Here is a 23,060-nt window from a genome sequence, read left to right as displayed (position 1 = left end):
TGAGAGCCTAATTTTAGAACCGCAGAAAGACCAGGCTCAGATGTCTGCCTGGGCCCTGTCCCAACTGCTGTGTGCTGCCAGAAGCTTGCCCTCCCTTTCTTGGAGTCAACTGTATCGTACCTTTTTATGTACAGACTCCCCTGCAACCAGGCGCAGTGATTCCTGCAGTTGCTTTGCTTTGCTAATCCTCTTTCAAAACACACGCAGACCAAGAAATCCCCCGTCCCCGAGCGGCCTGTCCATGTCTCCCGCCTAAGATGTTTGTTCTGTTTCCTTTGCAGATGCAGCTTCTGGACAAGTTCCCTATTGAAGGCGGCCAGAAAGACCCCAAGCAAAGAATCATCCCTTTCCTGCCAGGTAATGCCATGGCAAAGGCCTTAAATGAGATGGGTAAGAGCAGCTGGGGGTTGCCATTCCCCAACCACCTTCTCTAGTACTTTTTGTGACTGGCCTTACAAATCCCTTTTCCCAGGGAGCTCAGAAATGCTCTTCTGGGGTACCAGGTCTCCACATGACAAAATAAATGGCATCATCTTTAGGGCTCCCGGGGGATCTTGCATCAGCTGTTTAGATTCAGGTTGCTGCACAAAGAGATTCAGTGGCTCTGGGCTGCTCTCCTTATGGGGTGCAACTGCACAACCTGAGCCTGGCCGGTGGCCTGGGAGGCCTCTGGAGGCCAGAGGCACTGTTGTCTTCATTTCTGGGTGCCACAGCTTTGCGGACACAGTTACTGTATAATGAGGAATGAATAATTAGGGTTGCCACTGAGTTATAAGGGAAACTGAGGGAAGCTTAAATGCAAACAGGGATTTCTGCGGAGCTGGCCAAAAAGATAAGTAAATATCTCTTTGGCCTGATGCACTGTCCCTCTGACAGCTTTCTGAGAGGAGCTGCACATGATAGATATCCTCTCCTCAGGGTAGCTGAACACTTGCATACAACTACTTCCAGCAGCGATCGCAGGGATGGCACGGAGGAGACGAGCCAGACCGCAGTGTGCACTTGGAGAGGCGTGCTCAGGCCAGCTCCCTATTGTCTGGCTGCACGGTTCTGGCTGTTGGTTTAAGGTTTGGCTCGCTGCACTGAGTGTCAGGATAAATGGAGTATTTTCAGCCTGTTAAAAGGTTCATTCTGTCTTTAACTATAAAAAGGAGATCCCAGCTCTTCCCCAAAGGTCTGTGAAGGGAAGCTGGGATGGGAGGGCTTAGTCCTCTCCAGGGACATGCTGCGGTCCCTGAAACTGTTTGTAGGCAGAGCAGCTGCTCCAGACGTGTGGTGAGAACAGCTCCAGGGCTAGCAGGGAAGCGAGGACCTGGAAACCAGCAGTGCAAATACGTGACGCAAGCATCGGAGCCACAGTAGGACAGCGCGGCAGCCTCGCAGCCTTCACAGGCATTCTGGAAAGCAGCCCCGGGACCAGGGTTTGCTCTCTGCAGTTCCCTTTGCTGCATCCAGGCCCACACTGACCAGGGAAAGGTGGTGTTGTCCTCCATTTCCAACTGGAATGGGGAGAGGTGTCCAAACTTGGGCTGTCTTTCCAGCCGTGCCACCAGCAAACTCTTAGACAAGTCAGTTTGTGAAATGTCTATGCAATGAGGATTGGTACTGCTGGCCTGCCCTTCTTGCTAGAAAGTGTTTTGAGATCCACGAAAAGCACCATACAGAAATACAAATGACTTTAGGTGAGGTGCTGTGGGAGCATCTGTGCTTGCAGATAACAGTTGTTCCTTCTATATTGACAGTCACTGGCCAATTTATTTTGCTTTGTCCTAGAAAAATATTGGCTGAATCCAGATCACCAATACTTAGAGTCTGTTTGCAGTTCTCAACGATGTATATCCTGATATATGGGTGGGTGATATTTGTGGAGGATGAGATACATCCCACGTGCCCATTACAACACTTCTCACTCTTCCCACCCTCCAAAAACTTGATGAAGATGATACTGCTGGGTGTCCCTGAGGGGAAGGGTTGTATCTGGAAAACATTTGGGCTGACTTAGTGTCCCAAAGAGAAGAGCTGCCAGAATTGAATAGACCTCAGCTGTACTTAATTTAAAATATCTGTGATATATGTTCTACTTTTGATATCAAATCTCTGCTTCTTTCTTGTTGAACTGCTGAAAAGCCCTTGATGCTTTACTGGGGAACAAGGTGACTCAGCTAAATGTCAAACAATGTCAAAGTCTGTTAAATAAACTAGCTGCTGTAATTAGAATATGCACGGCATTTCTGCAGCCTGAGCCATGGATTACTGAAACAAATACCTAGCTATAAACTGTCTTAATTAAAAAACAGCAGGGCAGATGTTTGTACTTAAATCCTACTTTTATGAAGATGTCATGATCTTGCTTGCTTATTATGGGCCTGATTCAGCCAAGCTGGGGTGACTCTGCTTGCCAGGTGCTGAATGCCCTGAACTTGCCTTTGAAGTTTGCAGACCTTGGCAACTTCTCCCCGTCATACTGATTTTAGAAAGCTGACACATGCCAGCACACGGCTGCTGGCTATCAGCACTCCCACTTGTCAGCGATGCTGTGGTGCCCAGCAATGCTGTGGTGCCCTCCGTAGCCCAGGGCTCCTGAGCATGGCATGGCCTCCTTGCCGTAACTCCTGACAGCCTCAGCTCGTGTCCTGGCCACTGTTGGTTTCCTCTCTCCATGGCATCGTGTCTGAGGTTACGCTGAGGAAGCATCAGTCATGCTCTGTGCACCCTTCTGCAGCCACCACACATCTGGTGTTGCTGAAAGACTAGTGTGGGGAAGTTGTTGACACGGCATTGACAAGCGGACTGCGGCAAAGTCACAGGGAAGATGTCTAGACGGAGAGACAAACGGCCTCTGGGAGACCCTTCTGGTCCAGTCCCTGATCATCTAGATGGGAGGCAGGACATGCAGAGGGTCTCCCTGGAGGAAAGAAAGCTCCCACGTCTCCTTCCCACAGGCAAAGGGCTGGTGTGTGCTCAGTTGTCGCTCCAGTTCAGCACCAGGATCACGCTCGGGTACGCAGCTGGACCAGGAGGCTGGACAGGTCTCGAGGTCCTGTAGCTTAGGCACCATCATAGCAATGTCTCAGCTTTGCAACTCCCGGTGCAAAATGGGGATGAAGGTGCTTGATCCTTATTTATGTGGAAAGCAAAAAGTGCCTCACTGCTCTGTTCTAGCTCCCTGCAGTAGATCTCTCCCCCTCCCCTTGTCTGCACAGGCTGCAAATTCTCGCAGGTTTAGAAAGTGTTTTGCTGCAGGTTTCCTCCCCGCTGGGGCATGATGGAGGGACCACAGATCACTACTGCTTGCCTGACCTGCTACGTTTCGGCTGTGATTTTTGCTTTGCGCAATAGGCTCCTTTCCACTCACCGCAGCTGTTTTGCTGTGATTATGTTGCAAATTACTGGGCAAAGTACCTCCCTGTTAGGTCAATCGAGCTTTATGTTATTATTTGACAGTGCTGAAAGTTTTTTACTTGTAAAAGCAGGGAATGTGTAACAGAATTTGGAGCTTTACCCTCCTAGGAGAGTCCGTTCTGGGTTCAGCAGCAGGAAAGTGCAATTTTTCTTTTCTTTAGACACCTGTTTTTTTATCCTACTTTTATCATTTTCTTTCTTCAAATGTTTTACCCCCTTTTCCCTCCTATGCAAGTAAAGACTCTACAGCTTTCATTGCAATGAAGAGGAGCAAGGAGATAATCAGCTGGACAGTGACTGACAGTCCTGTGAAAGATGTCCTGTGGATTATTTTGTACTCTTTGAGACTCATTCCCCTCATATTTTGAGATTTTTTTTTTCCATACTGAAAGGGTGAAACTTACATTTTTCTTCATCTTTCCTCACTTCATCTTCTTTCCATGAGTTTTTCCTTTCTGCTTGCTGATTTCCCTTTTCACTGTTGGAAAAGCCTGTGTCAGGAGAGGTGAGGCAGAAGAAAACCACACAGGGAAAGCTGTTTGTGGGGTGGCCAGAGAGCATGACTATTTTTTTAATTGGTGGTGTGAGATTTTTGTTTGGGAGGATGGCGGGAGATCATGGAAGAGTTAGAATAAAATTTGCTGCAAAACCCCTTTCTGGACCCAGGACAGTTTGTGACTGCAAGAAGACGCAAATGAAGAACACTGTTTAGCTGTAACAGTGGGGTTGTTGTGCTGAGCCCTTTTGAAATGCACTGATTTCTCTCTCCATCATGTCTTCCACTGTATGTCTGAAGAGCAATCTTTGGAGCGTGGACTCCAAGCCTAGCTCCCTTCCTGTAGGATGTTTTAATATCTACACCAGCATGGAGAAGAGGTTTTCAATTTGGGTTGCCTTATTTCACTCATCTTGATGTAGTTGATGATGAAACTTCCACTGGAAGGAAAAGCCTGGTCTGTTGCGCTTCCAGGGAATGCAGTGGTGAATATAAGTGACAGAGACTGGGCGATGCAACCCCAGGATTAAGTTTTGCGGTGGTTGACCCCAAGACTAGATGGATTGCATTGGTTTTCATGTCTTGTGGCGCTAGATGGAAGAGACCCTTGATTAGGGTGAGATGCCCTGAAATCTGTCAGGAACCCAGCCTTTTTATAGTAAGTACTCTCAGGTTAAGAATGGTGGCCCATCTCTGGGGCATGGGGAGGGATCCGTTGTGGTGGATCACAACGTGATCACAAGCGATCACAAGTGACACAGGCGTTGTGCCCCACTGACCTGGCTGTTTCCCTGAGGACACGTGGTCGGAAGTAAAGGGGACCTTCCTAGAGCTGGGCAAACCCCACCTGGTCGACCTGAGCGAGTAAGGTCTTTTCCTCTGCTGCTGCCCTTCTGTGCTCGTTACCTGTATTTTTTCCTCTTAATTTTCCACTGCAGCTGTTAGCAGGGAAGAAACCACAGTGCTGCTCCTCTCCTTGACTGATGCCTCCTTTAATTGCGTTAAGCTCCAGATGGTGCTGTTGAGGGAGAGCTGCGCTTTCTCTCCCAACAGAGATACCCCAGGCACCATCCCGAAGGAGTCCCTGGGGCTTTCTCCTCTTGACCCTGACAGCGCAGATGGCACGAGGCAGCAGAGACCTGTGGGGCGCTCGCCACCAGCGTCGGGGCAGACAGGGCAGGAGCTGGGCAGGGGGCAGAGAGATCCTGGCCAGGTGATGCAGGTTTGGCTCTGATTTTTGCTCTGGAGCGCTGAGCCGTGGTGTGCGGCTGCAGCGAATGCTGCCGGCGTGGGAAGCCAGGAGAGCTGCTCCTCTCCTCCCACCGTCCCTCTGTACTGGAGGTTTGCTCCAAGACTTTCCCGGCCCTGCGGTGGGGAAACGGCAAAGCAGGAGGCGCGGGAGAAAGGGCAGCCGAGTTCCCGTGCGCGAGTCGGGACGCCCGTGAGCGCGGCGGGGAGAGGTGCGATTGCACAACGCAGGGACGTGCCTCACCGGCACCGCCCAGGTACCTGGGGCTGGCACGGGGCGCCGAAAGGCGGAGGGCGAAAGGCGGAGAGCGTTTGCAGCAGGCGGGAGCCTCCCCATTTTGCACAATGCCAGAGTCCGTGGAATAATCGCTCGCAAACGCCGGCCGGGACCTTCCTCGCCTCCGTTTCTGCCGCTCGCAGGCTGTAGTGGGGAAGGAGATCTCCTGCCGATGAACTGCATCCCAGGTGGCTATGTCTGTCTTTCTGTTTTGGTTTGGTTTTTTTGCCTTTCAAATATTATCTTTTCTTTGGGGAAGAGGAAGCTGAGGAGAAGGACTTGAGCAGGTTTGCAACAGCAGGATTTCATCTGTGGCGCTGAGAGCGGCTTTTTCTCTCTGTTGTGCATATTCCACCTTCGCTCCTTTTGTTTTTCTCCGGGTTGGAGGAGAAGCAGCATTTCGGTCAGAGATCTTGGGAGGTTGTTCTTGTGCCGAAATAGAGATGACGGGCTTGTGCTGATAACCAAGACTGTGGTGACCTTTGGATCCTGTGGTTCATGTTTCCACCTGTGTAAATCAAGACTAGAATCAGCAAAATTAGAATGTGGCCACATATAATTTTGTTAAAGATACTGAATTTCAGCCACGGTAGTGCGTGCGAGGCATTTTCTACATGTATTCTCTGCACCTTATTGTGGCAAAATGCACAGTGATTTCAAAGAGCACGCTGCCTGAAGAGGACCCTTAGAAATCACCAAGGGATATTCTTATTAAAGGCTCTTTTCTCTTTCGCAGAGGCTGTTGCCAGGTTGATATTTAAACAGAAATACATTCCGTGTCCTAATTCCTCGCTGGATTTTATGGACAGAAATATATTATTTTAATTTCAGGTTTGTTTTTCGTTTTTGATTGTTTCCTCTCCTGTGGTTCTCTGAACCTGGGCAACAAGGTATCAGTTATTTTAACTTTTCTTTAGATTCATTTTGAATTTGTGACCCACATGCAAAGGAACAGCGTTGCAACAGTTCAGAGCCAAACAAAAAGTCGATTAAAGGTTTACAGAAGGAGAAAGACCAGTTGAAGTTCTCTGTATCTTAAACTTACTCGAATCTTGCTTTTTACGTTAAAATATGAGCTAAAGCATCCTAAACAACATCCCTTTGATGTGTGGGCATGGTCTCTGCAGGTGCGATAAGCACGTACACAGAGAAGCGTCTCAGTAGTCGAGTTTGCTGAGCCTCACCCGTGTAATAAAAACAGCCGTGATGCTCTGCCATGGTGTCCCAAATATGAGCCAAAAAAGGTTTTCCCCCAGCAATGAAGATCTGCGATGCAGGAGTGGATTTGCCCAGGGAGCTCACTGGTGCCCTCTCTGGAGCACAGCCTGCCGTGCTGAGCCGGCTCGGCCGGAGGGAGAGGGCGGCTCTTGTCCCCCAGGTCCCTTTCTGCCCACCTGCCAAAATCCGCCTAGGGGTCCCCGTCCCTGCTTGAGAAGGTGGGGAGGGGACAGGGCGACCCCCGGCACTGGGCAGCGTGCTGGGGGCTTGGGCGGCTATGGGAGGGCCGTGGGGGGCGGCCGCTCCAGTGTAATTTCCTTTTAATGTACATTTTGTCGGTTTTGATTCCTGTTCTCTACGAGGCGAAGGTGCCTTCAGGTTTAAAACCTAATATTTGGGCCAGGACAGTGTATTAGCAGGACAGCTAACAGGTCCTTGGCTGGTTGCCACTCAAGTTAATTTTGGACTTAGTGATATATGGTGTTGGACTGTATGATGCTGGGCTTCTGGGGAGTCGCTGTTCAGAAGCTCCTATTGTTTGAGAAAGCATTTTCTGTTGTTTTTTTTCTATTTTCTGCCTGTTAAGAGAGCTGCTGCGGAAAATTCATCTCCTGTCTCTCACAAGAGGAGAATGGATTTCCTGCCGCTCGGGGCTCGAAGGGAAAGCGAGGGCTGCCGGGAGGAAGCGCTGCTTCGCGGCCAGGCGGCGGGGAGCCGGCGATTCGGAGGGGGGCAGGCGGGAGGATTACTTTCTTCCCATTCCCCGGAGATGTTTTTAGGGTTTAAGTCTTGTATGGCTGAAAGACGGACTTGTCAAGCGTGAGGTCATAGGATGCCCTTAGGCCACTTCCTATTGAAGAACCTGCAAAAAACCAGCCGCCGACAAGCGCCAGCTTTCAGACGCCCGCTCCCCTGCGAGGACGAGGACGGAGCTGCCGGAGTCGCTCTTAGCCCCGGGTAGCGGGGGGCAGAGGGTGCTTCTGGCTTTGCACACTGAGCCTGTTTCAAAGGCGCCTCAGGCCTTCTGGAGGTCTTCGAGCATTGCTAGGGCTTGAGCCAAAGGGCTGATTTCATTAGAGAAGAAAGGAGGGGGGCGGAAAAAAAGGTAGAGTTGGTTATTTGGCGTTTTTAACTAAATGTGGGCGCTGCTGCTGTTGTTTGCTGCGGGTATTTGCTGGGAGTCCCGTTGCCCTGAGGCCCCCGGTGCGCCCAGCTGCCTGCTTGCACGGGGGCAGCGCGAGAGCAGAGCCCGGCACCGAGGGCGGCCGAAGGCTTCGCGTTTGGTCTCCTGAGTCATGCCTGGTTTTGAAAAGATACCTGCCCTTCCGTATTAATCAGGGAAATGTGCTGGCTTCTACCCGAGTATCTCTTACCTCTCTTTCAGTCTTCACTGGCTCCTTCCTCGGCACGTAGATCCCGAATCTGTAGGACAGCAGCTGAAGCTGTGGACAAAGCCGTACTGGAAGAGCAAAAGCCTGCAGAGTATTTTTCTGGGGCTTGTACCTGCTCTTCTCGCACAGGTTAGGACCTAGGATTTTGCCTAAACAGAAACCACCTCTGGGCAGAAATCAGCATATGCAGAACATGATGAGCCTCTTATTAGACCATTCTAGTCTCCTGATGAGAGTTTGGTAATTACCAAGCCGCAGTTTCAAGGGAAAACAAAGAATGGAAGCGGTTGTGTTTTGGGTTTGTTTGAAGCCAGGGCTAAATGTTTTTTTTTTTTTTTTCCAATGCTTGAAATGAGTTTGATGCTAGAACAAAAAGGCCAGGGCAGGTTTTCAGTACAGTATAGCTGCCTGGATTGCTTCGGGAAATACACAAACCTTTTTACACAGAAATTAGTTGGATTTTGATTCTTGTTTTTAAAGGCAATAAGTAAACACAATTATAGACTTGAAAAGCAGTATGAGCTGCGTTGGGTTCGTCGTCTCCTCAGGCAGCCATTCCAGATGAGTGTGCCCTCCACTACTATAATTACTTTTTAAAAATAACTCGGAAAGTCTGTAATCTAAAGTGGGTGGTATGTAGCAAGTCTGAGAGTGTTCTGCATTCAACCCACAGGCTGGGGAGAAGGTGGCTTTATATAAGGGTTCACTTGTCTTCCTCTCTAGTTTGAAATCTGACTTTTTCCCACAATCCATCAACAAATGACCCATATAATGAAAGTGCTTTTTAGCACAGGAGTCAAGCTTGCCAGGGGCTATGATGCCTTTGCAGTCCCACAGGCTCTAGATATTCCCTCTGGATGTTATTTCTCTGCCAAATCTTGTCCCTGTTGTATTCAGATTTAAGCTGCCTAGGCAATATAGGAAAGCAGAGCCCAGCTGAGTTTCACAGCTAAGTAATAGTCTAGACCTCTGTTTGAATCTGTTTTCAACCTACTTTGCCTTTTATTTATATAGCCAATTTATTTATATAGTCACATGCTTAAAATAGGATGTGATTATTTTTTTCCTGAGGATTTGGAAACAATGAACCTGGGAATTTGCCGCTTGATCGCAAGGAATTTCTTGACTACTTTGTTTTCTCTATTTATTAAGCTTTTTGGGCTGCTGGTGTTCCTAAGTGCGGTGTGTTTCCAGAGGTCACCGCTCCACAATGTCGCTATTTTCAGGCTCTTGTGAACAAGCTTGTTCTTACTCATAAGGGGATCTTTATGCTCAGGAGCAGGGTGAGGGGACTACTGCAGGCAGGGATTTGCCAAACTGGATCTACCTCCCTTATAATGAAATAACCCATGGCAGTGTCTGCCCCTCTGTGATTTTTGTGGAGCTGTAGTCCCGTCTGGAGGGAAAACTGAAGCGGAGAGAGGGAAATAACACGGGAATTAGAAAGAGGAAGCCAAGGGTAGGTAGCTGAGGAAAAAGAAAGTAAGTCCTAGAAGTGGGAAATTCAATCCTCTTGAGCTTCTCCCATTCACAGAGGTGCTAATACAGGCCCCAGGCTTGTCCTCAGAACGGAGGTAATTAATGTTTTGCTCTCAAATTTCCTTGGGTCTGAAGTTAAGCACTCTCACCGTGTCGTTTTCTACCAGGGTTTTGCCACCTCTAAATAAAGAGCAGAAAATTACATTCTGGCTGATTTTACATCCTAAACGCTGGCACGTTCAGACTTGCAGGTTCCCTCTCATATCCGGGGCTGTGAACGGTACAGGCTTGACCCAGAATAAACAAAACAGTCCCAGTCCGACTTCGCAGTTCATGGGATTTTCCCGCGGGTGTTAGAGCCGGTGGCAGACTTCACTTTTCCACTGCGTGTGCCGTTGGGGCGGACGTTGGTGGCGAACCCACCAGAACGCAGGACATGGGAAAAGTATTTGCTACCGTTCCCGCTAGGCAGCGTCGTCACCGCGGGTCTAGTTAAATCGTTATTTTCTAAGCTGCTGAGAGCAGAAGAGAAAATATTCCCAGCCGAATCGCTGCCCCTACCAAGCGGCGCATGTGCAGACTTGGGTGTGCAGCAGGTTTCCTCCTGGGAAGAAAGGTCTCCTGCAGATAGCAATGCCTTTGGCGACGTCTCCAGTGAGCGGGGCTTCGTCCGGAGAGCCAAGCGGCCAGCTGGAAGCGTGCCCGCCTTTCCTGAGCGTGCTCGCCGCCGCGCGCGGGAGGAAGCCGCGTTGCCCTGTCCGGGACGCCTGCTCCGAAGCGGGTCCCCGGGGATCCCCGTCGGACCTGCGCACGGGGCGCTGCGGGGATCCCCGCTGCCCCGACCTGCTCCCTGCCGGTGCCGGAGCCTCCCCGGAGGCGCGGGCCGAGCGGGATGCAGCGGGATGCGGCGCGCGCCGGCCGTGAGCCGCCCGCCGGCGGGGAGCTGGTTTCCTGCGCGGTTGTGAAAGCGGCGGATCTGTGACATTTAGCGAAGGGGGGAGAAAACACAGGGCAGGGGAAGGAAGGCCCTGGCTGCATAAATATTTACTTTTGTGCGATGTCCTCGCTGCCCCCTCCTCCCGTTTGCCGGAGACGAGGAGCTCCGGGGCTGGGAGGAGAGGGGGCTCGCTTGCCTCCGGCCCCCCCGGGCCGTGCTGCGGGCAGAGGTGCCGGCGGGGACGGCTGCGCTGCCGGGGTGTCCCGGGGCCGGGGCAGCGAGAAGCTTTTCATCCGATCGTGCCGTTGTTCAACCCGACGTAACTTCGATTCCTCTCCCCTATCCTAGGAAAAAATGTTATTTTTTCCAGCTCTGTCAAGGAGAGGGCGGATTGCGGCTCTCGGGTCTATAACGGCGCGGATGCGGCGCACGTTTCCCGCAGCCTCTCGCGTGCCAGGCGTCGCTGGTGTCCCTCCCGTGCGTGTGCAGGGGCAGAGGGACGGCCGCGGCCCGCTTTGCCCGAGGTCCCTCCGTCGCGCTTAGCCAGAGCTGCGCCCCCTGAACCACGTTTCCGCCGTACGACACGCCGCCGCGGTCGAGCCCGCAGGGAGTAACCTGTGTACGGGGAGATTCGGTGCCTATCGCCAGCAGCGACGCTGGCCCGCTGGCAGGTCTCGGCGTATTCTCCTTTCCCGGTGGTGTCCGTGCAACCAGAAGAGTCAAAACGGGCATGGCTTAAAGATCTGCTTCCTGCAAGGGGTTGATGTGCTAACGGGGGGACCTCTCGACTGCCTTTCCCCCCCGCTTTCATCGAGAACAAATCGGCTAAGGTCGCTCCCCAGGAAACGCAACATCGTTCAGTGAAGAAACACAAGGGGTTTTGTCTTGTGGGTTAATTCTGCTGCTGGCAATTAAAGCCCCATCCGTGGTCAGATGACATCTTTTTTTCTTGGACAGGGACCAAGGTTAAGAAGACAAGGAAGGCAGGTTAGTTAAAATATGTCAGAGTCTCTTGGGTGTAAGTAAAGACTATAAATAAAAGTCTTTTAACTTGGAAAAGAGCTTTAGAGCGATATGATCAGCTTCAGTTTAGTCCAAATATTGCTTTGTGCCATTAAGCTGTTATCAAGTTTTGGTTCAATTGAAACGGTTTTATGGCTCGAATGCGGTGGGAACAGTTGTAACCTTTATGCAAGGAAAGCATTTCCCCTGAAATGTTTGCAGTGAAGACTGCTGTGTTGTGCTAGCGTGCAGGAACCTGGGAGTGCAACTGCATGGAAACGAATAACAGTGGAAATGACCTTTTCCGACTCTTTTCATTGACTGTTCCAAAGTAACTACAAAATCTAAGAATCTATACCATTAACAGTGAAAAGTAAATGAGGTTTAGTTTTACAGTCTCATTAATGGATCCTCAGACTAGGTAATAAAAGTTAAACATTTTTACTTATTTCCTGTTAAGCTGCAAACATGCCTGATTCAGCAATGTCTTGAGATGATTTGTCAGGATGAGAAAATAACTCACATCCCTCTTCCTCTTGGGATTAATAGGGAACTAAAATAATCCTGTACCCATAATATTATTTCAGTTGGGTTTGCATAATAGCCTGGAAATGGTTATACTTGATGCAATGCTTTGTAATTATAATGTTTCGTCCTTTGAAGTGAGGTTAATTCATGCCACAGAGTCAGATCTGGACAAATAATACAATATAGATTTTTTTTCCAGTTCTTCTTAACTAGCCCTCTTTTCCTGAGCCAAATTCCACTAAGGTTAATTAGAAGTGAGCAGATTTTGGTGCTGTTTCCCCAGATATCCAGCACCATCAGTCAGACAAGTCCGGTCTCACATTCGGCGTGTTAGTGTGGCTGGGGGTTTCGGAGGATCCTGGTGCCCCTGAAGGGTCTGGTTGCATGTGTACCTGCATGCGGTCAAAGGCAGAGCCATGGATGGTTTAGTTTCTCCGGGTGCACACAAGCCGCTCGGGAATCTGTCCCTGTTGCTGACACATGCAGCACTTCAGGTTTAATCTGCACTGGTCTGCGTAGGCCACTCCAGCAGTTTTATTTTTGGATATTTGAAGTCCCACCCAGAAAAGGAGGCACTATTGCTCCCCTGGGGATGAGCCAGGGCCCCATCTTGAAAGCGCAACAGGGCACGAGAGCTTCCACCCAAATCACGCTGGTTGATCGCGCCTGCGAGCCACGGCTCCCGCAAGCATCTGAATCCTTCCTCCTGGCTTGCATTAGAGAAAGTGAGAGAAATCAGGCCCCCAGTAATTACTTACAAGCTGCAAGCAAGGCACATGTGTAAATATTTTCAGGGCCACAACTTAGCTGTTTATTTTTAATGCAGTTTGTTATTAGTAATCATTTTTAAGGAGATGATTGAAAATCCCACCCATAGTTTCTGTAGTGTCAAGCCTACTTAGCCCCGACCTCTGCTCCCGGCAGTATCATTGGATTTACTATTGGCTTCGGTAGGAGCGGTTACAGCGGGACTGAGTGCTTTCGAAAACTCTTTCTCTCTGTGTTTTTGTATATAAAGCCCATCACTGTAGCTGCCAGATTATATGACACTGTAATGGTGGTGGTGATCTAGGTTTTAAAAAGACTTAAGAATGAAATCAACCCGATAAAAAGGCTAAGATGTGATAAAGCTAAGCAAAGTGAAGTTGCTTTCTTTTTAAGAAAAGGTGCCTTTCACAAGGTTTTAATTTTGTCTAGCCCAAGTGAAAAAAACGGTCAGTTCTGGTTCTTTCTCTGTGTGCACTTTGGGCATGTGTTGCTCCTTCTCGCACGAAGCGCAGGAGACCACTTCCCCTTGGCGGCTTGTCCACAGCGCCAAGAGCAGACGGGTGGCGGGGGGCCACTGACTGGGCGGTTTCAACTTCTCCCTCTCCTTCAAGTGTCCGGTGTGGCCTTGGGAATCGTCAGTTTAGACCATGTCTAGTCATTAGTTCCGCCTGAGACCCTGCGCCTAGTTTTTCTCACCCCTGGAGGTGTTTTGAAAAAAGGAAACATAAGGTTTGGGGATGTAGGTGGGATTTTAAGGGTCCAAATCAAGCTTCTGCTCCATCTGCACTCATCTGCTTTATTGGGAAAAAACATAGAAGCTAGAACTGCCGTATCTCCTGATGGTGTTAAATGAATAAATCCATAAAACATTGTGTAGCACTCAAATACTGCAGCAGTAAAGTGCTTTTATAATTACCTATGACAGACTGGTGCTGTTACTGCCAGTGTTTAAAAGCCTCTGTGTTCACATCTGCTTGCAGATGTCCTCTGGAGCAGGGTGGTCTGTTGCTGTAACAGCAATGATAAATACTTTGCTCTTATGGGTTAGATTATTCCTCATCAAGTTGTTCTCCGTTTCACTGGAGGTCAGCCCTACTCATCATCTGTTAGGATTTTCTCCCCCTGGGCCCCTTTGTTTTGCAATTAAACCAGCTCCTTTGTTCTGCGGCGTCAGCATATAGGAATATTAGTTCAGGCAGTGCCGAAAAAGGGTCCGTGCGGGCAAGAGTATTGGCTCTGTGCGGTGGTTTCTGCTCACCTTTCCCCGCCGCAGGCTCCCGCGTGTGACGCTCGCCCTGCGGATCTTGTCGGTTTTGCCCGTACACCCTGCTTCAGCGCTCCTTGAAAAGAGAGTCCAGATGTTATAATCCTCTGGGAAGCCCTAAAATTGGCAGGATTTTTGTGTTTGTTTCCCTCCTCCTGTTTTATTTTCATAAGCCTATAGATCGACTTTATTTCTCCTAAAAGTTTCTAGGCTAGGAGGCTGCTATTCATCCGCTTTTAATTAAAGCAATATAGGGAATTAGGCCTTTCGCAGGGGTGGGTCTGGTGATTGCTGTGAGTGTTTTTGTTAGTTTTCCTCCCTTCTGAGTAAATGTTTGGAAGTGTGAGTTTGAGCTTAGCCTTTTAATCACCGAGGAGTTAAATTACTACATTATGGTGAATTGATTTCTTTGCAAAAGAAAAATCTGGCCTTTGCTGCTGTGTGCAGTAGCATAACTAAGAGAGGAGGGCTCACTGCATCTTCCTTAGGGGGCAGGCTGGTGCCCAGGGAGAGGAGGGAATATAAATTTGGGGATAAAAGGGCTGAGACAACTGGCCAGGGGCTGCACCGCAGTGGTTTGGGGTCCGGGGTTTTCGCGGCAGAGCGTGAGGTGAGATGGAGGGAGCCCGGTCCCTCTTCCTGAGGGCAGCAATGCCCGGCTGTTTGCAGCACGAGGCTGATTTAGAGGAGGCTGCACAAGGCAGGGTTTCTCTCGACATTGGTGCCGCAGAGCGTGGAGGTAGGGCCGAGAAGAGCACCGACACTTGGGCGAGCTCTGCATTGCTCCTCGCAGGCGTTTTGCAGTCTCTTGCTCACTTTCTATCCTGCTTCAAAGCGATGCTCTCCAGCTCTCTTGAAACACAACCTCATGCTAACAGAGGCTGGTACGAACAAGGTGTAGGAACCTCCCATTGGGACGTGGGGATCATAGATGGGGCTTTTGCTAGGATACGAGTGGTGGGGAAGTCGGTGAGAGCCTCCTTCCCCAGGGAGTGAGTATTTTGGGTGGGCAAGTGAAGTGTCCCAAGAGCAGTTCCCAGTCTGGCCTGGGGAAGCAGCTGGCTCTTCCGCCTGGAGCGTTTGAATTTTCTCAGGATGGTTTTACAGAGTACAAGACTCCAGCAGGAAATTTTCAGAAGTGCCCAAGTATCATCTGACCCCGGCTCCTGTTTTCTAAAGCGTCAGCATGTTGCAGGGGTGTGTGTGTGTGTGTGTGTGTGTGCGCAAGTGTGGGGTGTGTGTGTGTGCTCGGAAATTTGACTTAGGTTTCAAGTCGGTTGGCTATTTTAGTACAATGGAAGGAAAGCAATTATCCGGAGTGTCAAGAGCATCAGTACGCCTGCAGGAAAACCTGTATTTACTAGTAGGCCCTTGGAGAGGGAGGATGATCCTCTTCACTCACATTGGCTTTTATCTCTTGCTCCTGCCATTCTTGCACGTTGCTCGTTTCCGGCGCAGGGACGCAGCTTCCCTGGGCTTCCCCAGCCCCTGAGCCGTCCGTGGGGACTTGGTGTGCTGCAGGGTGGCCAGTTTGGGTGCTTGTCTCCTTGCTTCATCTCCTTCAGCTTCACCTCTGTCCGTGGACCTGATGAAGGGGCCGTCCCCTCCCAGCTCCGCTCTTTCCTTCCCTCTTCTGTAGCAGGGCTGCATCCTCCTCTAACGCTGTTTGTTGTCCCCCGGGGAAGCACCGATGCCGCATATGTTTCTGATCTCTCTGTGGCATATCCGAACTGTGTTCTCACTTACAGCAGTGAGACGTCATCGCTGATGTCAGTCCGTGTGCTTTTGATTCATGCTGGTGCTGCGGCCAGCCTCTGCGCTCATTATCGTCTTCTTCGTTTGGAAATGGGTGCTTCCTTCCCTGCGATGTTTCTCTATTGTAATGCCTAGAAAGGGCCACGAAAGCATTTTTCTGTTTATCATTTGTGATGCCTCTGATTCCTCAGGGGATTTTAGGGGCTTAGGGATTTTTTGTGGTTTTGTTACTAGTGTAGGTTTCCTGGGGGTTATAAAATGATCTAAAGCAATCTGACCTCTTGAGATGACTCAGGAGTGACCCTCCTGAATCACTCGCAGGCAGTCCAGCTGTCTGAAGAGTTAACTGCATGGACTGATCTGCTTGTGATTAAAAATGAAATGTTCTGTATGTCTTCAGAAATATCGGAAATAAATTGGATTTTTTTGTATTGTGGTTATTTTTGAAAAGGGCATTTAATTCCTCTCTTTTTCAAGTAATAGATATAATAAACTCCAGTGCAAAGTCTGAAATGTACCTATCTTCCCTCTCGGCACATGAACATGAATTAATAAAAGATCAGTTGAAACAACAGTGTCACCCAAAGAAAAATGAAAAAACTTCATGAACCACTAACGAAACACCTGTGAACAAGACTAATTTGGTACTTGCTGTGGGTAAATAACATGCAAAACAAGGTACTTGAAACAAGGCTTGAGTATTGACTCAGAGTGGTTTAAGGATCTGCTTTGGATTTGTATGTCTTTCCTTTAAGAGAAGGGAAGACAGGAAGAATATGCTGGAAAGTATATTTTTATGACATGCTCAAGATGTATATGTAAATTAAGGCATGACGCAGCATTAGTGAGTGAATGGAAAGAGTCCTGTTAATTCTACTACACTCTGGACAAGGTCTTTAACAAGTGAGTGCTCAGTCTCATTGCTCATGCTCCTTTGTCCTCCCATTGATCTACTCGTCACCTTGTCCCGCGCTCATCCCATCAGGTTCACCTTGGAGACCAAGGCCATTGGAACTGGTTCATTGCTTCAACTGTGTGTTAATGTGGATTCAATGAAACCATGGACTTAGACCACATGAACAGGAGAAACACAATCGTGAATCAGACGTGAACTTTTTAACTCATCTTGAATATACTGAATGTGCGTCCTTCTTACTTGCTGTGGTGCATGAGAGAAGTGGTGCTGGATTTGGACTGCCAAGGGAGGTGAGGAACCTCTGTCTGTGGAGGTCTATAATAACAGATTAAACAAACATCTGTCAGGAATGACTTAGATGGAGTTGATTGTGCCTTGATCAGAGTAATGGTTTTGCTGGTCTCTTGATCTCCCTTTCAATTCTCTGTTTCTGTGATTTGGTTATTCAGATCCATGCTGTGATAATATTCAAGGATCAAGATTAATTCAGAGCATGTGGCAACTGGATGTGAAGTGTCGATAGTTTGTGGTTGTGAGATCTTGGCCTCAAAAAGAAGAATTTTCATCCACCCTGTAGCAGAAACTTTTCAAAATCCAGTGTTCTACTAAACTACTCTAGGGTTTTAATCCAAACCCCATGATTTCTGTCTCTGATTTATAAGTGGCACCAGTATAATTCTAGTCACCACAACACCAGTCCCTCAGTTGAATGTGCTCTTTGAAGCGTACATTTATGAATATTGCATTCAGAAGGTCTCATGTCACAGAGCAGTCATTGTAGCAATTACAAGAAGCACTTTTAAAAAATTGATTTCCTCCTCCTTCTCTTCTCATCCCTCTGAATTTCTACAAGGAAAAAGCCCAGTCTTTCAAATCCAGTTGCAGCTACATGGATTACTGTAACATGGAGGTAACATTATGGTGCATCATCTCGCATGCGGGTGCAGTGGAAGATTCTGCGTTGTTCGTGTGGGCTGCTGGATGGCTGAGGGATTTCTCTGTTTGGCTGCTGGGCTTCATTTGTCCGGCTGCCCTTCTCTCCTGGCCCCATTCACTCTGCACACCAGACCTTACCAATGGTTGAGTCTTGCCCAACATGTCTGCACCAAATGCAGCACCTCAAAGTTGATGGAGGGCTCTTAGTATTTTATCTTATATTTCTTGCAATCTGGTTTCTAGTTTCAACGTATGGCTTGGTTTTTGTTTTTTCATAGGTGCTGAGCGTTAATTCAAGTGCTCAGCACCTCTGAAACCTGTTTTATATATTATCTTGTTCTAAAGTCGCAGTGGGAGCAACCATTTTGATTGTGAGAGCTGTGGATATGTGCAGGGGACGAATTAATGCCACTGACTGTCTTGTGCTTGTACAGTGTCTGGGACAGGGGGGTTCTGCTCTGGCAATAAATATTTTGGGAAGTATCTTCAGGATGAAGTGAGCAAGAAGGTTCCTTGCAGCAGGCCTGCTCCTTTCCACCATCTCTCCCTGCCCTCACACCCCTGATGAGGAAGTGACATTTCCCCTCTCCCTTTCCCCTGTGCCAATCCTGAGAAGGGACCCTCTCTTATCCAACCCAAGGAAAAAGTGAAGGCTTTTTCTCCTCAAATCAGCATGGAAAAATGTTATGTGGGCTGAGGCTGAATTCCATTCAAACATAAATAGAGTAGCATGCCCCAGAATATCTTTTCAGCCTAAATCCTGCTCAGCAGTCAAAAGTCCCGAGTACCAATAAAGTCACTGACTAATGAACGTTACTCAGTTCCTTTGGGTGCCTAGCTAGGGGCACTCAAAGTTTCCAGTCATACGATTACTCCTTTTTACTTTAAACAGTCCTGTGTTCCTTTAGTCTTTCAACCTTAAAGAAACATTGAGTAATTTGTGTTCTGCTTCTCATGGCAAGGTTAAGGCATCCCAGAGACACTGATCTTTTTTTTTGCTTCCTTTCCTGCTACCTGGAAACATCTTTATCTCTGGTACCAGCTGAAGTGTTGGTTTTCCAGCTTATTTCCCCTCACCCTTTCTGAGTCTCTTTTCTTGCCCCTTTTCCACTGGAACTGAAAACAGAATCAGGATTTTTGAAGAAGTGTTTCTCTGAGATATGCAGTAGAGGTGGATTGGCACCAAAACCTCTGCTCTAAACCTTGGTTATTTGGTGGGGAGAGAGGAAAGGATTAAAATCCGGAACCTGAGCTGAGACTTTGCGAATGATCTCAATAAAAACGCTTAGGGGAGGTCAGCCCCTAATTTCTGGGCAGTTCAGTCTTGAGTCCCTGTGGAGGTATAAGGGACAGCCGGCCTCCAGATTGGACATTAGCGTGGTGCATGAGGGACCCCATGTTCAATTGCTTGTGCTCTCTTGCAGGACTCTACTTGCAAGAATAAAAACCTGCCTTATTTTATACATGGGCACTTTGAGCAGGGTAGCTGCACGACTGCAGGTGTCTCGCAGTAGCTAAACTTCCCCTTCACTGATGCCTCTGGCAGGGAGAGATGGTGTGTTGCCTGTGTCCGAAAAGTATTTCTCTTTCACAGAAGTGATGCCAAAGTACTCAGCCTATACAAAAGCTGTAATTGAAATCTACTGGGAGGTAGATTCTGAGATAAGTAGGTACAAAGGCTGTCATACACACAGTCCGATTTTGGTGCTGTGCCCTGCTGGTATATCCCACTGCTTTCCATTGCGTGAAAGCATCACCAGCCAGTGAAACATCTCCCTCTTGGAGTCTAACAGGGTGAATTTTGGACAGCAACACTACACCTCAGATTATGACAAGGGATAAAGAAGAATTCCATGTCCAATTGACCATGGCAAATCCAATTCAAACTGCAAAGGGATATTTTTCCTCCCATTAGGCAGAGTGTGATTAATTTCCCATGTGGAAAATTGTTCAAGACAGACGTGCTTGTAAATTATGGCATAAGAGATCCTATTACTGCAAGCTCCATCAAAACCCACTATGCCTCCCAAAATAGCAATAAGAAGAAAATTATATTAACAGCTTTTCTTGTTATTTGATGTATGACTGACACAGGCCTTAAACTTATTTTCTGCTAGATAGGAACCTCCATTTAAGGATGGATGCTTTGACATTTGTGTACATTAACAGTAATTCTTGGGTTTTGATATTTGAAATTGAAAGTATTGCAGGGAAGCTTTTAAAATAGGTGATCAAAAGCCAACAGGTGCAAATGAGCATACAGGTTAAAATGATACATCCCCTGGGGATGAAGACTTAAGAACTTCATATCCAAAAAAGAAGTACAGTTTTACCAGCAGGGATCCTGAAAGATCTGTTCTGGGATCTGTGCTGTTCAGCATAGGATCTGCAAAAGAGGGCGTTAGTGGTATAACTAACTTAGCTGATCATACGTGGAGCCGACTGCAAAAAGTCAGAGCAGGAGCTCATGATACTTTGTGGTAAAAAGGCAATTCAGTATTGTTAAGTGCAAAGCAATGCTTATGGGGGGGAAAAAAAGACCATTACGGTCCAGGAAGGAGATACCAGTAATCTTGTGGATGTTTCCATGAAAACAGCCAGCGGCAATCAGAAAGCCAAATGTGTTAAAAAGAATTAGGCAAAGAATGGAGAGCAAAACACAGAGCTTCAACTGCATAAATCCACAGTTCCCCCACATCTGGATTGCGATGTGCAGTTCTGGTCATTGCATCTCAAAAAGGATACAAGGTACTGAGAAGGATGACAGAGGTGATTACAGGAGTGAATTGGCTTCTGTATGATGGAAGTAAATAGCCTAGAAGTCTTCAGTTTGGAACAGATGTAATGGGTGGGATATCACAGAAGTTTGTGAAATCATGAAGAATTTGAGAGGGTGACTAGGCCGTGATTTTTTACTGTTTCTTAACATACAAAAAGCAGGTGCAGCCTGTGAAATTTGGAAAACAAGCTTTAAGCAAAAGGAAGTATGTAATCACATGCAATGTGATTAAATTATGAAATTCATTGCCAGAGGACTCTATAAGGACCACTATCTCTGTGGTTTCAAAAATGTACTAGAGCATTTTTTGTAGGATGGAGCCAAAAATGGTTATTAAACATGATTTCTTAGTTCAGAAAAACTCTAACCACTGATGTGCAGGAATGAGGAGTGTATATCAGGAGAAGGATCCCACTGCATGTGTCCTGTTCTTGAATTTCTTCCTCATCTTTTATTGGCCACTTTTGCAGACATGATACTGGGTTACAGAGATCTTTGGCCCAACCAAAGCAACACTTCTGTGACAAAGTGGACTAAAGCGTCTGTCTCTTGTCAGTGTGTTATAACTTCCAGTGTCACTGCTTTCTTGCACTAAGATGCTAAGCACATGGATGATAATTCTCCATCTAGAAATGGAGATGGCATCTGTCCATTCTTAAGCTTGTACTTGGAGACCACAAATCTGCAGGCTGGACCACCCCAGAGAGGTTGTATGAGGTGTCCGATAGTGGGACTTTATAACTCTGGCCAGACCTGCATAGCATTGCACACCAGGACACAAAGGCAAACAGCATTTGGGGAGCTGCCATTCCTGTGTGGTGGCAGAGAGAGAGAAAGACCAGTTTATTTGGTGGTGTGTATTTTGTTAGCAGTCGGTCCCGTTTGGCAGCTCAGTGTCTCCGTGGCTTCAAATGCAATTAATCACAGCCCGAAAGGGTAATTATCAGCTCACATTCCTAATTCAAATTTCTGTGCCTATTCATTTTAATGTTTTTTCTTTAATTTAGTAATAAAGTTGGGGTTGTTTTTATGTCTTTATGTTGCTGGCCCAGTGATCCTTATTAAAAATAAAAAATAAAAATAAAATTGTTTCCAGTTCCCTTTTTTCCCCTTCTCACTGGGAAATAAAAAGGACATATTAACCATGAAAGGAAGATGAAGAGTGCATAGGCCTAGGGTCCTGCTGTCACCTTTGCTGAAGGCACTTTTCCTTTCAGAGGGTGAGTAATTGGTTAGAACATTAATCCCTGAAAGAAGCTTTTTATTCTGCAGCTTTCAGTGGGAAAAGCTGTTGATATCTGACAGTGCTGTTTTTCCTTTGTTCTGACATGGACACTTTGCTAATCATAGGAGAAGGTGGCTCTGGCAAAGGAGGCAAACTTCAGCCCTCTCTAGAACATGAGGGATGCCAGGAGAGGATGGCAGACTCTTCTACTCAGGACATTTGGAAAGTGTTTCTTACCTAGAGAATAGTGTGCTTCCGGAGTAGAGGTTTCAGTGTGTTTTCCTAGGACCTGTTATCTCTACTTTACAGCTGAGGGTACAAAAGTGTAAGATAGAGATGAATTGCCCTTGGATACCCTGATTTTTGGACAGCCACCTGGCTCGTGTTCTGATTTGAGGGTTACTGAGCAATGTTTGTCAACTGCAGTCACAGACTCACAGTGTCTGTGGGAAGGGACCTTGGGAGGTCTCTATCCCAGACTCCCCCTCAAAAAAGGACTCTCGCCAGCTACAGATGACGGCAGCCGTGGCTTTGTCAAGTTGATCCTTGAAAACTTCCAAGGATGGAGGTCCCTTACCTTTCTGGTGATCTGTGAGATACTGAAGCAGATGAGAGCGAAGGGTGCCCAGCGCTCATTGAGCTCTAGGACAGAAGCTCTGTTGCTCTGCAGTGTTCGTACACCCTTACACAATGCATTTACTTGCATGTGTAGGAATCAAGAAGAATGGCCTGATTTTTCAGGGGGAACGAGCCTCAGCTGTCATACAATGTCAGTAGGCACTGCTGGTGGCAAGTCATACACGAGCATAATTTGAATTAGAAGGCCTGAATTGGAAATGGCTGAAGTACTCACACATGGAAGAGCTGGGAGGGAAGCAGGCTGATTATCTGATAAATATTTATGAAATTGTTTCCCTCACCGTGATATTATGCACTAGCAGATGAAGAAGTGACTGTGCATCAGCTGATCGGAGGTGACTGCTCCTGTGGGTACTCTCAGTACTGCAGCTGATGGGAAGCAATTTGAGTGAGCTTCGCCGTCGGTGAAAGTCTGAGTGACCTGAGACTGTCTCGTGTTTGCTGCAGGCTACATGCACCCATGTGGGTCTCCAGGTCCACCATCTAGCAGCGCACTCACACAAGCCAAAATGAGCAAGTTGGCCATGTGTCCTTCAGCTGGGAAGGGGTAATATGTGTGGCTTTATGGTCCTGTGCTCAAGAGGTAAAGAAGAGGTGCTGTTGGGTGGTTCAGGCCATGGACCTGACCTGAAAAGCTGTTTTGTCAGGCCCCTAGAGATGTGGCCAGATCGCATGTGCCAGCTGGGTTATTGTGCAGTGAGCACAGAGGAGGCAGGGAGAAGGTACGCAGGCCTGGCTTAGGAGTCAGTGCAGTGTGGCCTCAACATGACTGCGTTGGTCAGACCCCTGAGTGTCTGCTG

The 23,060-nt window shown here is 47.9% G+C and overlaps 1 protein-coding gene across 1 annotated transcript in view; it reads left to right on the top strand.

Moving 5' to 3' along the window:
• SH3PXD2A (SH3 and PX domains 2A) overlaps positions 1-23,060 on the top strand; it is a 262,339-nt gene that overhangs the window by 78,045 nt on the left and 161,234 nt on the right. Inside the window, exon 3 of the mRNA XM_067300208.1 lies at positions 282-357. Coding sequence (XP_067156309.1) covers positions 282-357 — 76 coding nt within the window. The remainder of the gene's footprint in view (positions 1-281; positions 358-23,060) is intronic.

The sequence above is a fragment of the Apteryx mantelli genome, chromosome 7 (assembly GCF_036417845.1).
Source record: "Apteryx mantelli isolate bAptMan1 chromosome 7, bAptMan1.hap1, whole genome shotgun sequence".
Classification (NCBI taxonomy): domain Eukaryota; kingdom Metazoa; phylum Chordata; class Aves; order Apterygiformes; family Apterygidae; genus Apteryx; species Apteryx mantelli.
The sequence above is the reverse complement of the archived record's forward strand: the minus strand, read 5'-3'. Positions and strand labels throughout refer to the sequence as shown.